Source organism: Myxine glutinosa, chromosome 2 (genome assembly GCF_964187855.1).
Source record: "Myxine glutinosa chromosome 2, kmMyxGlut1.1, whole genome shotgun sequence".
Lineage (NCBI taxonomy): Eukaryota > Metazoa > Chordata > Myxini > Myxiniformes > Myxinidae > Myxine > Myxine glutinosa.
This window is the reverse complement of record NC_136262.1, coordinates 247,543,841-247,560,405: the sequence shown is the minus strand read 5'-3', so window position 1 is coordinate 247,560,405 and position 16,565 is coordinate 247,543,841. Positions and strand designations below refer to the sequence as shown.

Here is a 16,565-nt window from a genome sequence, read left to right as displayed (position 1 = left end):
GATTGGTGAACCAATTCAGTGACCCAATATGTAAATTCTCAAAATTTCAGGTCAATCGGATAAATATTGACGACTTTGTGACGCTGACCTTTGACCTTTAAACCTAATTATTAATTTGCCTTCTCCATACTCTCATAATAAAGCTTTGGTGAAAATTTGATAACACTCAAATGGGAAATTTACATTTCAGGTCAATTGGATGAAAATTGACTTTAGGTGACGCTGATCTTTAACCTTTTGACAAAATTATGAATTTGCCTTCGTATTGTTATAATAGACAAACACACACACACACACACACACACACACACACACACACACACACACACACACACACACACACGCACACAAAAGTGATTACAAAACCCCGTCTCCTGCTGCTAAAATCATAAACTTAACTCGAACGGCACTCAGTAGAGAGCATACCTCCACCTGGTTGGCCATATCACTCAATGGTGAAGACTCACTTAAAAATTCTACTTGCCGGATCCAGATCTTCACCAAAATTGAATCGATTCTTCCTTATCAGACCCACATGTCCACCAAGTTTCGTCCAAATCCGTCCACAACTTTTTGAGATATCCTGTTACATATCGTTTTTAGCCCTATCTCCCAATGGAGAAGAATCACTTAAAAATTAAATAATTCTCATATCCGAATCCATATTCAGATCTTCACCAAAATCGAATCGATTCTTCCTTGTCAGAACCACAACATGTCCACCAAGTTTCATCCAAATCCATCAATAACGTTTTGAGATATCCCGCAATGTATAGTTTTTCGCCATATCACTCAATGGTGAAGAATCACTTAAAAATTAAATAATTCTCATATCTGAATCCATATTCAGATCTTCACCAAAATCGAATCTATTTGTCCTCGTCAGACACACAACCTGTCCACCGAGTTTCATCCAAATCCATCAATAACGTTTTGAGATATCCTGCTATGTATCGTTTTTGGCCCGATCTCCCAATGGTGAAGAATCACTTAAAAACTTCTAGTAGCCGGATCCGGATCCGGATCTTCAACAAAATCTAATAATTTCGTCCTTGTCACATACGCTACGTCTCTGCCAAATTTCGTCCGAATCCGTCCACAACTTTTTGAGATATTTTGTTCACAAACAGACAGACAGACAGACAGGGGTGAAAACATAACCTCCATCCACCTTTGGTGGTGGAGGTAATTAACCAGCAATAAAATAACCATAAACCAAAACGAAACAGCCATATTCGATTCCTTCTCTAAACACAGCACTTAACAGCACAAGGTTCTTTGTGGGATCAGTGTGGAAGCTAAACAGCACCAGAGATTTAAGAATTTATCAGAAATGGAGAGAAGAATGCGGTTGAATCAGCGGTGGCAGACGCGCCACGTCCGATGGAGGTCACAAGATAACAAGCAACATCGGGGTCTCGCGAGACTTTGACATAGAGTCGGATATAATTATCAATTTGGTTTATTTGACCACAACGGATAGGAAGGTACAAACGCACGTGCGGTTCATCAAAGTCAGGGTTTCCAAAATTGGGACACCATTTGTAAAATGCAGTGTCAGGCTCGGTTCAACAGGTAGAAGATCAAAGGCACCGAAACAGCTGACCATGGTCTTTTCATGGCGACAAATCCAAACAAGCGGCCACTTGTTAATTTGGTGTCAATTTGGAACACTTTTGTTTAAAGAAATACAAGTTCCCCAACAAGGAACGTCAATGCAGGAGGCCATTAGGCCCATAAAGTATGTGCAATGGTTGCCAACCTATGGCTGTTTGTCCGTGCTCAATCCTTGAAAAGATCCAGAGCGTCAAGCAAGGAAGCAGCACGTACCCTTTAAAAATATCTTTGGTACGACTCGGTTTAAACCACTAACCTCCAGACTCAGAGCAGACGCTCTAAGCATTACACCTCGAGCACATGGGGAGGATAGCAGGTTGGTCTAAATCAGGCAAATACTGAGCTATGGAGTATGTGTGTTGGTATGTACGTATGTATATTTCCAGAATCATTGGAATCTCCCGCGATGACGCTATCTCCGAGGGCCTTCACTCACTCACCGCAGGCAGGTTGGTGGTCTTTCTGTCTTCTACCGACTCCTCTCTGGCCTTGCCCCCCCCAGCTCTCTCTGGGCTCTGTCCGAAAATATTCCTACAGGTCGCACAAGATCTGCCTGCAACCCTCTTATGGTTAAACTGCCACAATCAAGACTCTCTGCTCACCTTCACTTCTTCATTCCTCTTTTCTCCCGCCTCTGGAACAAACTCCCTCACTCTCTTCAATCCCACTCCACCCTCCAGGTCTTTAAAACAGCTGTTCACCACCATCTCTTATCTTCCCCCATCCAAAACCTTGATCTTTTCTACACCTGTTAATTCACGCCAGATCCACTTTTCTGAAATACCGACTTCTATCCTGGAAGTCCTTGCAGTATCCATGTGTTTTATACATCTCCGACCCCCCGACCCCCAAGCCCTCCCCCTCCCACAGATCTCCCAATGTCCCTGCTCTCAAATGTTGTACTTGGGTGCTTCCCTCTCTCTCCCCATCTTGTCTCCTGCTCCCTTTATTATGTCTTATGTGTGCGTTTGTTTTTTTTTGTCATTAATGTTAGCTCTTACATGAGCCTTGATCTTGTATCCAAAAACAAAACAAAAAGAAAAAACCTGTGTACATATATCTATCTATAATTCCATTAATCTCTGTGTGTATGTGTGTATGTGTGTATGTGTGTATGTTTGTCTGTGACCGCTGTTTCTCGACAACCACGGGTCCGATATACTTTAAACTTGCCAGGTATATTGCTGGGGACCCGAGGATGTGCCTTTTCAAGGTTTGAAATTAATCGGACAAGTACTTACCGAGCTATGGCGATTTCTTTACCAAACACTGCAAGCCGTTCGCTTTGGACCAAACCATTGCATGTAAATAGAGGGGGGGGTTCTGTGGTCGTTGCGAATGGACCAAACCATTCATGTAAATAGAGGGGGGGGGGGGGGGTTCTGTGGTCGTTACTGCCACGTGGTTTCAAAGTTTTTTTTTGTTGTTGTTGTTTGCACGCATGTTTTTTTGCACCCACGTACGGGCACGCCCTAGGATGTTTACACACACACACCCCTACACAATTTTTTTTTTTTTTTTTTTTGGCAAGGAACGGGCACCCACGTACGGGCACGTCCTAGCTTATATATAGTACGGGCATGCCCTAGTCTATCTATAATTCCAGTAATCTCTGTGTGTGTGTGTGTGTGTGTGTGTGTGTGTGTGTGTGTGTGTGTGTGTGTGTGTGTGTGTGTGTATGTGTGTATGTCTGTGTGTTTGTCTGTGACCGCTGTTTCTCGACAACCACGGGTCCGATATACTTGAAACTTGCCAGGTATATTGCTGGGGACCCGAGGATGTGCCTTTTCAAGGTTTGAAATTAATCGGACAAGTAGTTACCGAGCTATGGCGATTTCTTTACCAAACTTCGCAAGCCGTTCGCTTTGGACCAAACCATTTCATGTAAATAGAGGGGGGGGTTCTGTGGTCGTTGCGAATGGACCAAACCATTCATGTAAATAGAGGGGGGGGGGTTCTGTGGTCGTTACTGCCACGTGGTTTCAAAGTTTTTTTTTGTTGTTGTTGTTTGCACGCATGTTTTTTTGCACCCACGTACGGGCACGCCCTAGGATGTTTATACACACACACCCCTACACAATTTTTTTTTTTTTTTTTTGGCAAGGAACGGGCACCCACGTACGGGCACGTCCTAGTCTATCTATAATTCCAGTAATCTGTGTGTGTGTGTGTGTGTGTGTGTGTGTGTGTGTGTGTGTGTGTGTGTGTGTGTGTGTGTGTGTGTGTGTGTATGTCTGTGTGTTTGTCTGTGACCGCTGTTTCTCGACAACCACGGGTCCGATATACTTGAAACTTGCCAGGTATATTGCTGGGGACCCGAGGATGTGCCTTTTCAAGGTTTCATATTAATCGGACAAGTAGTTACCGAGCTATGGCGATTTCTTTACCAAACTCCGCAAGCCGTTCGCTTTGGACCAAACCATTTCATGTAAATAGAGGGGGGGGGGGGGGGGGGGGGATTGTCACCGTACTCGCAAGCCGTTCGCTTTGGACCAAACCATTTCATGTAAATAGAGGGGGGAGATTGTCACCGTACTCAAGCCGTTCGCTTTGGACCAAACCATTTCATGTAAATAGAGGGGGGGGATTGTCACCGTACTCACAAGCCGTTCGCTTTGGCTTTGCGAATGGACCAAACCATTTCATGTAAATAGAGGGGGGGGGGGGATATAATTTTAGATATATATATAGTACGGGCATGCCCTAGTAATCAACAATGACGTTAATTAAACCAGTTAAACGTTAAACTCCTTTCTCCTTTCACAAGGTTAAACTCCTTTCACAAAGCCCGAAACAAGTGTGTGTCCACCCTCAGGAGAGCCAGGAAACAATATCTCACCATTCTCAAGACCGAACTCTCTTATCTGTCTCCCTTTTCCAAATCCTGGTGGCGTCTGGGCAAATCTGTTTCTGGTGTTTGTTCCCCCTCCATCCCCTCCCTCACCTCAAACGGCTTAACGGCTGACTCCGCACGTGAAAAAGCTGAATGCCTCAACTCTGTGTTTGCCTCTAAATCTTGTGTCCCAAACCCATCCCTCTCTGTACCCACCGCACCCAGTCGTACCCAGCTGCTCCTGGACTCTGTGTCCTTTCCTCCTGACAAGGTGGAAAAGTTTCTGTCAACCCTCGACTCTGATTCTGCAACTGGTCCTGACGGCATCAGCCCACGGGTCCTAAAATCATGTTCTTCCGCTCTTTCACTCCCTCTTTCTGTTCTCTTCACCCTCTCTTTTGCTCAAGGTCATCTGCCATCTGTTTGGAAATCAGCCAACATCACCGCTTTGCACAAAAAAGGTGCAAAAACAGATCCTAGCAACTACAGACCAATCAGCCTTCTCCCAATTATCAGCAAAGTCATGGAATCCATCATTGCTTCAGATATGAAATCTTTCCTCTTCTCCAATGGCTTGATCTCTGATCATCAATTTGGTTTCAGACCTGGTCACTCTACTCTGGACATGTTGCTTCTGCTTTCTCAACAATGGATGGAGGTCCTCAACACCAAACAGGAAATTAGAGCCGTCTCCCTTGACATTTCACGTGCCTTCGATACGGTCTGGCACCCTGCTCTGCTCACCAAACTCTCCTCCTTTGGTATCCATGGAAATCTCCACGCATGGCTGGCGGACTTCCTCTCTGGTCGTAGTCAACATGTGGCCCTGAATGGGTTTCTCTCATCTCCTCTTCCTGTTCAGGCTGGAGTTCCTCAAGGTAGTGTTATGGGCCCTGTGCTTTTTCTGGTCTTCATCAATGATCTCTCTGACTCTCTTGAAAATCCTCTCTATCACTTTGCTGACGACTCTACTCTCTGTCGCTCCATTCCTCATCCCTCAGATCGGCAGTCTGCAGCCTCCTCTCTCTCTGCAGACCTGGACAAAATCACAGACTGGGCAAACAAATGGAACATGTCTTTCAATCCTGATAAATCTCACACTCTTACGATGTCTCTCCGAAAAGACCGACTGGACAACCCTCCCATCCACTTTCTGAATAATCCTCTCCAAGAAGTTCTGTCACTCAAGCTTTTGGGTCTCACTATTTGCCATGATCTTTCCTGAGAAAACCACATTTCAAATCTGGCCTCCAAAGCCAGTCGCCGACTGGGCATCCTCCGTCGTGCGAAGTCCTTCCTTGGCACACCTGAGCTCCTCACCACATACAAGGCTTTCATCCGCAGCTCTATGGAATACTGCTCTCCCCTCTGGTCTGGTGCTCCTGCCTCACACCTAGCTCGTCTTCACGCTGTTGAAACCAAAGCGTTCAGAATCATTGGAATCTCCCGCGATGAAGCTAACTCCAAAGGCCTTTCACTCACTCACCGCAGGCAGGTTGGTGGTCTTTCCATCTTCTACCGACTCCTGTCTGGCCTTGCCCCCCCCCCCCCCCCACCAGCTCTCTCTGGGCTCTGTCCCCCAAATATTCCTACAGGTCGCACAAGATCTGCCTGCAACCCTCTTATGGTTAAACTGCCAAAATCAAGACTTTCTGCTCACCTTCACTTCTTCATTCCTCTTTTCTCCCGCCTCTGGAACAAACTCCCTCACTCTCTTCAATCCCACTCCACCCTCCAGGTCATTAAAACAGCTGTTCACCACCATCTCTTATCCTCCCCCATCCAAAACCTTGATCTTTTCTACCCCCGCTAATTTCGGTCCCCTTGTACCTCTCCCCGCCCCTCCCCCTTCCCACGCCTCCTCCCCCCAAGCCCTCTCCCTCCCACAGTTCTCCCTGCTCTCAAATGTTGTGGTTGTGTGCTTCCCCTTCTCTCCCCATCTTGTCTTCCGCTCCCTCTTTTTGTATATTTTGTTTGTCTGGTTGATTTGTTTGTGAAATATATGTTAGCTCTTCCACGAGCCTCAATTCAGTAAAAAAAAATAAAAAAATAAAAATAAAAAATTTGATATTCAAAAACACACATCTGTTCTGTTGTATCATGAAGGCTCTTCACTCAAGAAGTGCATTTGGTCTAGTCCTAAATCATGTTTTCATTTCAATAACCTAGTCTCAATAGTTTTTATTGAGAAAAAAAAATTCCTCGAGGTCGACAACATTAGATGATGACAGCAAGTACAACGGTCCAATTGATGATTCCTTCCCACCTTATTGAAGGGTTGACCTAAGTCTTTCACTGGCTGGCTTGGCAGGAATGACATTGGACTGGACGTGGCAGGAGTTCGGAATTTGTTCAGGGTGCCGGTGTTAACTCGCTGACTCTTCTGGAAGGACACCGTGGTAACTTTAACATTCCCTCAAAATTGTGCCAGGACATGGGACACAGCTCAAGGTCAACAAAAAGGATGGAGCACTTTGCAATACAACTGACTGTCAGCGACTCATCGATCTGATGGTTCACAGTCGGATCGGTAATTGAATCCATACTATAAGAGAGCTCTGCACCCATTCTAACATAGGAAGCCAGCGCGCCGCCTCTGGAAGGGGGCAGCGCGCCGCCTCTGGAAGAGGGCAGCGCGCCGCCTCTGGAAGAGGGCAGCGCGCCGCCTCTGGAAGAGGGCAGCGCGCCGCCTCTGGAAGAGGGCAGCGCGCCGCCTCTGGAAGAGGGCAGCGCGCCGCCTCTGGAAGAGGGCAGCGCGCCGCCTCTGGAAGAGGACAGTACACCACCTCTGGAAGAGGCCAGTGCACCACCTCTGGAAGTGGACTGTGCGCCACCTCTGGAAGTGGACTGTGCGCCACCTCTGGAAGAGGACAGTGCGCCACCTTTGCACCCATCCTGTCACATCAAATACTCACTATTGTACATATAATAATACACCTCGAGATGGAAAAAGGATGCAGCTTTAATCTGGGTAACAAAGAACACAACAAAAGCAGTTAAAATATCAGTATAATACAGCACATTCTTACAATCTTCAAAGTCGCACAATACTTCAGGAATTGAGAGCTCCCCTGCCCCCCTCCCTTGCCCCCTCCCAACATGTGAAACAGCAAAGTCAAGAATAAAACTAGAGCTTCGCCAATAAAGTGTTGATCAGGTGCACACTCTATTGAGGCACATTAGCTTGTCTCAACTTCTTCTTTTTTTTTTTTTTTTGCTTTTAGAAGACCAAGTTCGAGGCTTATAATCTCAAAACTGTATTTCAAAATGGAAATCACTTTTTAAAATGTGATAAGATGTCGTCATTTTTACGAATTTTATTCTGTATTTAAAATAAATACAATGTCTGTTGTTCACTTATTCGTATTGGCAAGGTTATTAGACACACTGTACAATATAAACAGTATAGTTACAAGCATCATACAGTGGAAAACTTAATTTTTTTTAAAAAGTCTAATTGTATTATCACATATCTTACAAGATCTGCTATTGTCATTGGATTTTGATCAAACTATGTACAATAATAGTGTCTGAACCTCGACTTGTTTTCCCCGCACCTCCACACACGCCCTGCTCCCACACTAATCATTTGAAATTTCCTGCCGGATATTCCATGATGCATTCCAACACCATCATACAATTATCTAACATTGCATGAGGTTGTTTGGGCAATGAATTTTTTTTACAAACTGCAAAAAGATGGATTCCACCCACGCCCCTCCCCCTGGCCCCCCACTTCCCATTTCCAAAGCCCTTGATGAAATGAGCTCGGGTTGCAGAAGCGAAGCTCAACCACAAGGCATAATTGACAGTCGACAAAAGCCTTTGTTCGTTTATAAATGATGACAAATTTTCCTTCAATTCCAGGTGGAAAACAAAAAATTCTGCCTAACACCTTAATTACACCGAAAAGGTAAGGATTGTAAGCAGAAACTTAAGGCCATCTCAGATTGGACTAAAGGACAATTCCCAACCAGTGTAACAACCAGACATGTATTCTTCATCGACTTGTGGTTGGGCAAGGCCCGTTTTCTGAAGCTAACCGAATGAAGGCCACCAAGATCCTCCAAAACGCAAGCCTCCGGTAGCTAAGAAAAAAATATGGCAAAAGGCAAGTGAACTTTCACCTCGTGTGATTAACCTTCCTTTCTGAATGGCTAAGTTGCGATTCCTGAGAGTTTGCGATCCCGGCCTATACAAGTGCATCCCCGCTGGTATGTTGCATCCATGTATGTACGCTCACATATCAGGCAGCTTTGATTCACAGTGTGACTGAATGGCTGAATGGCCATGACAAAGGAATTGTGGGGAAAATCTATGGAGAGGGAACGTGGAGGGAGTGGGAGTGGGTAGTCGGGGGAACGTTGGGGAGATGTGCCAGATGGCGAATGGGGGGAAGGAGGGTTGAACTACAACCGGCCTGCTGTAAGAATACACGCAGCTTGGTAGTAAAACGATATGGCATAAACACACCGAAGATCCAAGCAACAGGAAAACCAGCCGATGCAGCTTCTTGAAAGCCACATCACGCATGTGGAAGTTTGGACTTGGATTTGGCGGTATTCCGCTTCATGTCTTCTTCAGTCGACTGGGATGGCCAGCTTATTCATCCAGCAAAAAGCCCGCTGAAGGTCTGCACTTCATCATGGTGAAAGCTTCATACCATCAGTGTGGCAATGCCGGTTTTGAGATCCGACGCTTTTCAAAACACCCACAGCATCTTTCACGGCATGGTAAATAATGTTGTAGATCTGCAAGGCATGCATCATTGTCAGGACACCTAAATTAGCGATAACTTTCAGCAATTCCATGTATTCAAAGCAATTTATTCAGCAAGCCTAGTTAAAAGATACATTTATGCACATAATCCATTGCTGCTGTATCCAAATAGAAGGGAACAAAACAGTGAGCGGGCAGAATCTCTGTTGCTAGTTGAGGCGATGCCTTAAATAAACAACGGAAGCTGAGACAGATGGGAGTTCTTGCTTTGGGTATTCGAGACTAAAGAAGTGCTTTCGACAAATGCAAGGCCTCCAGTTCATGCAGTTTTCGGCGATTCTTGGTCGGTGTTGCAAGTATGGTTTAACTTTACTCGAACAGATACAGTAAAAAGCTGGCAATGCCTTCCCAACGACGACAGAGTCACTCCGCCTTATTGTAACATTTTTGGTAGACATCAGTCAATGTTAAGCAAACAGCTGAGCAAACTCACTGCGAAGAGTGAGTAATGGGAAACAGATGCTCAGATGCTAAATAAATGATTAAAAAGGTACCACAGCACAGCATGTCTCAGATGGAAATTGAGAAGGAAGGATTGGAGAAGGGAGGGGGGGGGGGGGGCATTGGGGAGGAGAGGTTGATGTGATTGAAAGAGGTAGTTTCAATGTGTGACTTACAGACATTATTAATACAACAATCCATACCTGTAGCTTGTCCTCACAGGAGCCGTCGGGGGAGCACTGCATGAACCGGACCATTTCCAAGCAACGGTTGGCGTGCTCGTGAGATATAAATTCTTGCGAGACAAAGACGCAACTCCGAAGGTTCTGCACCTGTGGGTGCATTACGATGAAAGAGCAAGATACCGGGCTTCAGCGACTGACGGATAGTCAAACAGCAGTACCAAGCATATTTCGATGGAGCAATATCTATCAACATACCTGAAAGGGAGTGCCAGCTGGTATCAGCACAACATCACCCAAGCTCTGCACAACCGGCACGGCACGGACCCCCTGCTCGTCTGCCAGACGCTGCCGGAGGTTTCGATCCAGGAACCAAGAGTGGCTGCGTAAAATATCAGATTCTGCTGGGCCTCCATCTTCAATTGGCAGCTGTGATGTGTTGCATACAAAGATGCAGGAAGAACCGGGGAGAAAGGGGGAGCATTATATACGCCGGAAGATCAGATTCATGGCGTGCAGGCAGCATGCAGGGAAATTGACAATGGCAGTCAAGAGTGAATTGTCCATTAAATCAGAAAATCCCTTTGTCAGCAACATGCAAATAAAGGTTCTCACATGATGTGCCATGAGACCTTCTTGACCTCTGAATGCTGAGAGCATTGTATGCAACTATTCAGCCCGCAATCATAGGAAAGCAAAAGGAACTCTATCAGTTCACCAGATAGTTGCGATAGCTCTAAAGGTTATGGACACTCAGACGAAACTTGGACAGATCGGGTGTGTGACAAGGACGAATGCTTTGATTTTGGTGAAGATCTGCATCTGGATCTAGATATGAGAATTTTTTAATTTTCTTAGTGATTCTTCACCATTGAGAGATGGGGCCAAAAACAATATATAGTATGATATTTCAAAAGTTGTGGACAAATTATGACAAAACATGGTGGATGAGTTGGTTTGGCGACGAGAATAAGCTGATTAGCTTTTGGTTCCGTTCCAGATCCGGCATATCATTCGGATCCAAAATGTAAACTCTTCAGCCAAAATCAAATGTAAACTCAAACAAAATGTAAACACCACAGTGTGAATTTGCACGATAACTTGCAAAGTCTTACATGACACGGAATGCATTTTTATTAAAGAGCAGGTCTCTGCAGCTGTTAAAGCCACGACAAACTGCAGGTGTTGCAACCATTATACACTCGGACGCTATTCACTGTTCCGCTATTCGTGGATTCCGCGTATTCACGGGTGATAAAATGCGACGTGTTTCTCTATTCGCGGAAATTTGTCCCGCAAATTCGCAGTTTTTTTCCGATTCGTGGCCGGTCCGCGAATTCGCGGCTTTTCAGGGGTGCAAAATTTTTTTCCCTCGAGCTGCTAGTTCTACACATTTATAAAACCCATCTTTCACCAGCCATGCATAAAGCAGCTGGACATACACAAAAAAAAACATCTATGAGCCGTGAGCATGACATGCTTCTGCATTCACTGCGAATTTAGCCCGCACTATAATTGAGAGATTTGAGGTATGTTCCACCAGCTGCATAACACGTCATCCCCACGAGTTACTGTACGAAATGAAAACATTCCACAGTATCTATTAGTGCAATTAGCTGTCTCCCTTTTACCCCCATTGAAACTGGCATGGCATGCATTCACGGATTTTCATTGACATTCCCGGGATTTGTCTCGCCATTTCGGGGATTATGGCTGACATTTGCGGGATTTGCCTTGCCATTTGCGGGATTATTGATGACATTCGTGGGATTTGCCAACCATTTTTGGGATTTTCATCGACCTTCGTGGATTATCGTCGATATTCTCGGGATTTGCCTCACCATTCGCGGATTTTGCCTCGCCATTCGTGGTTTGTTGTTCTCTATTTGCGGATTATGGTGACTCGGGAACCTATCCCCCCTTTTTCCATTGAAACAATGCCATGCTATTTGCGGTTTCGCAATTCGTGGATTTTCCAGGAATGCATCCACTGTGAATAAGCAGGGTCCCATCCATAGTTGAAATGAACACGATGACGAGTGATCATCGGAGCGATGCTCTTTACAGCTCTTGTGTACGTAATGCATGACCGGTCAAGGAATGCTTATAAATAAATAAACCTGCCACAAGGGCACAGCTATTATTTGCCTCGGTAAACTCGTATTTGCAGCCAAAGCAGATTTACTTTTGTTTAAGCCAGATGTACACACGGTCAGGAAGGAACAAAATCATTAGCAAAAGCATGTATCAATAGCAAGTGACGGAGCAAATCTCATTTTTGCACAAAGCAATGTGCCCGGAGCATCGCTATGTTGCTTTAATCTATAAATTGTAACTTGCAGAAAAATCAGTCACCGACGATGCACTCTGGTGGATAAAATGAAAATACCACACAGTGCGGACATAATACAAGACTCTAACAATGATGCATCCACATTTATGATCACAGAAGACCCCAAATCTTTGTGTCAAATTCCACAACGAGTTGGAAATTCAACGGATCATCACCATGTAAATTGTACTTACAAATTACAAACTTGGTGCTGGTACAACCGTTAAAGGGAAATTGAAGATGCCTAAGAGTTACCATTTTCGGCACTACGGCATTAAAAGGAAATATCGTCCCAAAGCAGCACATCAGAACCCACCTGGGCAAGGAAACTCTGGATTTTATCGGCGTCCTCCGGAGAAAACACGTGCCATACAGCGGCTGGATGCCGACTGCTTTGGCGAAGCAGGGTTTGTGTTTCTTTGTCCACACCCGCCTCATCCAGCACTTGGACAACAACTACAGGACCGACAACCAAGAAAATACAAAATCCTTGAGCATCAAACACACCAATGGGTCATCTATGTGGTTGGTATTCCCTTTGAGGCTAATTTACTTAAAGTTTAATAAAAGCGAGTCTGCACTTGCCAATAAAGGATTTCTATTTCGAAATCAGTTGTTATCTCGGAACCAAATAAGCTGCCGTGAGCGACACCTGGTGGTGACCAAAAAACACTGCAAGTTTAAGTAAATACCAGTCCCACGATCAATTGGAGATGCCACTGACATGGAAAACAATGCCTCAACGCATTCCCGCTGCCCCCATTTTATGACAACATTAAAGTGCACGCCTTTCTTAATATATTTGAGCAAAGTTGGCCAGAAGCTTCTAAAGGGTAGAGATACCACAAGGTTTCAAACTGACCAAGCCTGCATACTTCCTGTTACACCTGGTGTGTAAACAGGTCCTGGTTGGCTACGTTGTGATGTAACGGGATGTTACGGTAAACTATCAGGATAGTGACTGTGAATGGGAGTCTTGTTAGTGAAAGCAACTTATCACTGAATGTTTGCGAACGATTCGAGTTTTGACTCCGATAAATATTCAAGATGACAAAGGAAGGTGAACGTAGTCAAGTTCTGCTTAGGATTCGGTTTTACAACCATATTTCCTGTAAGAATACAACGAAGTACAGAACTCTGCTAAACAGTGGAATTTATGCCTCAGATGCACGCCATTGAACTCGAAAAGGAACACAACAACAACAGGCATTTTAAGGCCATTTTCCCTGCTAGAGTGGGGGTTAGCCGAAACGTGGTTAGTTAGTCGTTGAACTCGAAAAGGAATGGGGGATTTAATGAACTGTATTTCACCAATGGACTGCCAAGACAGCCGATAGGTACGCACACTCATCTCTGTGCTGTCTAGATTGGGTTCAATGACATCCCAGCTATAAAACGTCATCCCGGTGTTTCACAGGTAGGACAATAAATCAATGCGTGTTCCGTCCCTCAGATGGACGTTAAACTGGGTATTCCGTCCTGCCAGCATTAGCTGGTGGACAATAAAGATTCCACGGCTTCGCTCGCGAAGAGTAGGTGAGCTACCACTGGCACCTTGAAAAAATTCCCGCCCTAACTGACTGCTGGGAAAGTAATAAAAAACCACCCAGCATGACCCATGCCAATAAATTGCTTCGACAGCACCGAATATTGTACATCTTATCTTTTAATCTTACCAATGCGGGATTGAGAAGGGATGTGGGGGTTAATCTTACTCTATCACCGATATGTCTCTGTTAAGGGAGAAGTAAAGGAGGCCAGGGGTATTAAAAGTATCGGTCGGATTGGGGACGAATGGAGAAAATCTGACGGAAACACAGATTAGTAAGATATTAATTTAATCGTCATAGCAAAACGACAAATCAAACATCTCAATGCTCTGACACCTGAGAAATAGCCTTTAATTAATTAACTCTGTGATTTCTGGATTCCTCCACAGAGTAAGCGTTTAGCAGATGGGTGTCGCATTAGATTGTGGTGGGCTACTCAAATGTCCAAAGTGAGTGTAACAGCATACCTTTTGATACGTTTATTTGGGATCCAAAACATTGAGATCATATCAATGGCTCTTTGATTTCATCAGTTACATGTAAAATGACAACTCAAGCAGAATTTGGTACTTAATCCGAAATATATCAAGTGTTGCAGTATGTTACATCCATAATGGGTAGGATGTTGGTCTGAAATCATAGAGTCAACATGAAAGTCGTTGAAAAAAAAAAAGGTTCAGAAAGGTAGAAAGACAGAGTAGTGAGCAGAATGGTGGCCAAAAGAGTGAGCTAAGCAGGGTACAAGTGTGTGCATACATGTGTGCGTACACTGACCTTGTGCTGCAATGCCATCTTCTGGCATGGACTCAGAATGAACCAAAATGTTTGCGCTATCAGCTGGATGAACCTGGAGATTCCATGAGCCTGCCACCATATCCTTATCTGTCACCAGGCCTGGAAAGTACCGTCATAATCATACAAGTCTTGCAAAAAACAAAACCCGTGTGCAAACATACGGTAGAACTTCATGAACAAATCCGATGTTGACATACCATATGCGCAATGCATTATGGGTCCGAGGTCTGGTCGAACAAAAAAAGATGGCAAGTGTGATGCGAGGTTCATCTGGCCATCAGGATTTGTGTATTCAGGAAGTGGTAAAGCTGTGAGCAGGCTGTCAAACCTGATGAAGGAGAGGAAAAGATAAAGAGAGAGGGGGAGCAAGATCTGAAGAATTCCTTCAAGTTATTCAGAGTCTATGGGCTATGGCTGACAGGAAGGAGGCCTAAAGTTAGGCATTCTTACCTGAGCTGTCTAGCCTGGGTTTAACTCTCGGTACAGCTATAAACTATTACCCTGGTGCCTCAGGCAGATGGAGGCATCAATGTGTGTGCCGTCCCTAGGATGGATGTCAAACTGAGCGTCATGTCTAATAGCATTAGTTGGTGGACGTTAGTGATCACATGGTGTCCTTCACGAAGAGTAGGTGACCTATCACCAGCACCATCAACAAATTCCAAATTCCTACTCTAACCCACAGGGGGTATCGCATCAATGGCATTATCCACGTTCCATTCAATGATGCAACCAGCAGCCACAGGCCGCATACAAAATGAAAATAATAATTTGGAGTCTGATTCAGACAATGCAGATCTTCATCATCGTAAGGCAAATATATATGTTATGTTATATATATATGTGTGTGTGTGTATATATATATATATATACATATATATTTATATATCTGAGTTTTCACTGTAATAATGCCTGAATGTCAACTGCATATGTCAGCGTAACTGCAAAAGCAATATCAGACCAGGCAGTCATTGACCAAAACACAAATATCCTCCATTTGTTTTGGTTTCAGGGATGATCACTTGTAATGTCCAAATAATGGCTCATAGTACGCACACAGTGTTTAGCCCGTGGAGTCATGTACAAACCTTGCTGGCATGAGCTCGTGAAGGTCATCTCCAGATGGCAAATCTTTTAATCGCAGCAGTTGGAACTTTCCATCTGAATCTTTGGGACGTTCTGTGCAAAAAGTTAAAATTGTTTTGAACTTTTGTGGGAAAGCAACACTCCAGCTAAAAGTTACACAGGGTTTACAACCCAGAAAGCAACAATTACTGAACAATTTAACGAGATGGAGACAAGCAGCCAACACTTACTCTCAAAATCCACAAAGCCATCCCAGAATTCTTTAAGCGACACAGGTATTGAAGCAGAGGTTCGACAATTCTCCACCTCTACATCCTGACGACCAAGATCAAGGCAAAGGGTTTCTGGCCCCCAAACTCCCAAAGACCGTGTAGCTGCTGGATCTCGTGAGGACGATACGAGAACAGGCTGGGAGGTGGGTGAACGAAAGAAAAATAGAAGAGTGATTGAAGAGGCCTAAAATATGCTTTTGCCAAAGTTAGGTGAGCCTGAATATTTCATTGGATACAATTCAGGTACAAGGACTTGTTCAAACTGGCTATCTGTGAAAAATGCAAAATAAATGCTTTGCCTAACGTCAAGGCAGATTAAACAAAGACAGGTTTTCATAACAAAGTAACCAACACGGGATTGATAGGATAAATGAGGTAACAGGTCACCAATTGGCAAAAGTATAGCCCATCCTTAGTGTTCAAGTAAGCACACCTGATTTCGAATCCAGCACTGTCGGAAGGTTTCCCAGCCCCCAGGGTCTATTGGAGTCTCATACATGTGCAGGACGCGGCCTTTATGCAGCCATTGGTAGGCAGGCTTTCTTTGAGGATCCTGCGTATAACTCCGCAGTTCAAGCAGCTCATTCCGGCTTTCCTCTGTCTCCACCTTCACTTCAACTCTAGGCAAAGATTTTGCCTCATCAGCTGTTCGACCACCTGCGTGCGTGTGTGAAAATC

General features: G+C 44.6%; 1 protein-coding gene across 13 annotated transcripts in view; it reads right to left on the bottom strand.

Annotated features, from left to right (window-relative positions):
* Window positions 1-7,394: 7,394 nt before the first annotated feature.
* Window positions 7,395-16,565, bottom strand: part of LOC137420684 (putative JmjC domain-containing histone demethylation protein 2C) — a 324,770-nt gene continuing 315,599 nt past the window's right edge. For all 13 annotated transcript variants that reach the window (XM_068105952.2, XM_078772414.1, XM_068105951.2 and 10 more), the window contains 9 exons: window positions 16,321-16,544; window positions 15,846-16,023; window positions 15,618-15,708; window positions 14,727-14,857; window positions 14,509-14,628; window positions 12,501-12,640; window positions 10,111-10,281; window positions 9,874-10,002; window positions 7,395-9,201 (listed from right to left, as the gene is read on the bottom strand). In XM_068105952.2, coding sequence (XP_067962053.2) covers window positions 9,094-9,201; window positions 9,874-10,002; window positions 10,111-10,281; window positions 12,501-12,640; window positions 14,509-14,628; window positions 14,727-14,857; window positions 15,618-15,708; window positions 15,846-16,023; window positions 16,321-16,544 — 1,292 coding nt within the window. In that variant the 3' untranslated portion in view covers window positions 7,395-9,093. The remainder of the gene's footprint in view (window positions 9,202-9,873; window positions 10,003-10,110; window positions 10,282-12,500; window positions 12,641-14,508; window positions 14,629-14,726; window positions 14,858-15,617; window positions 15,709-15,845; window positions 16,024-16,320; window positions 16,545-16,565) is intronic.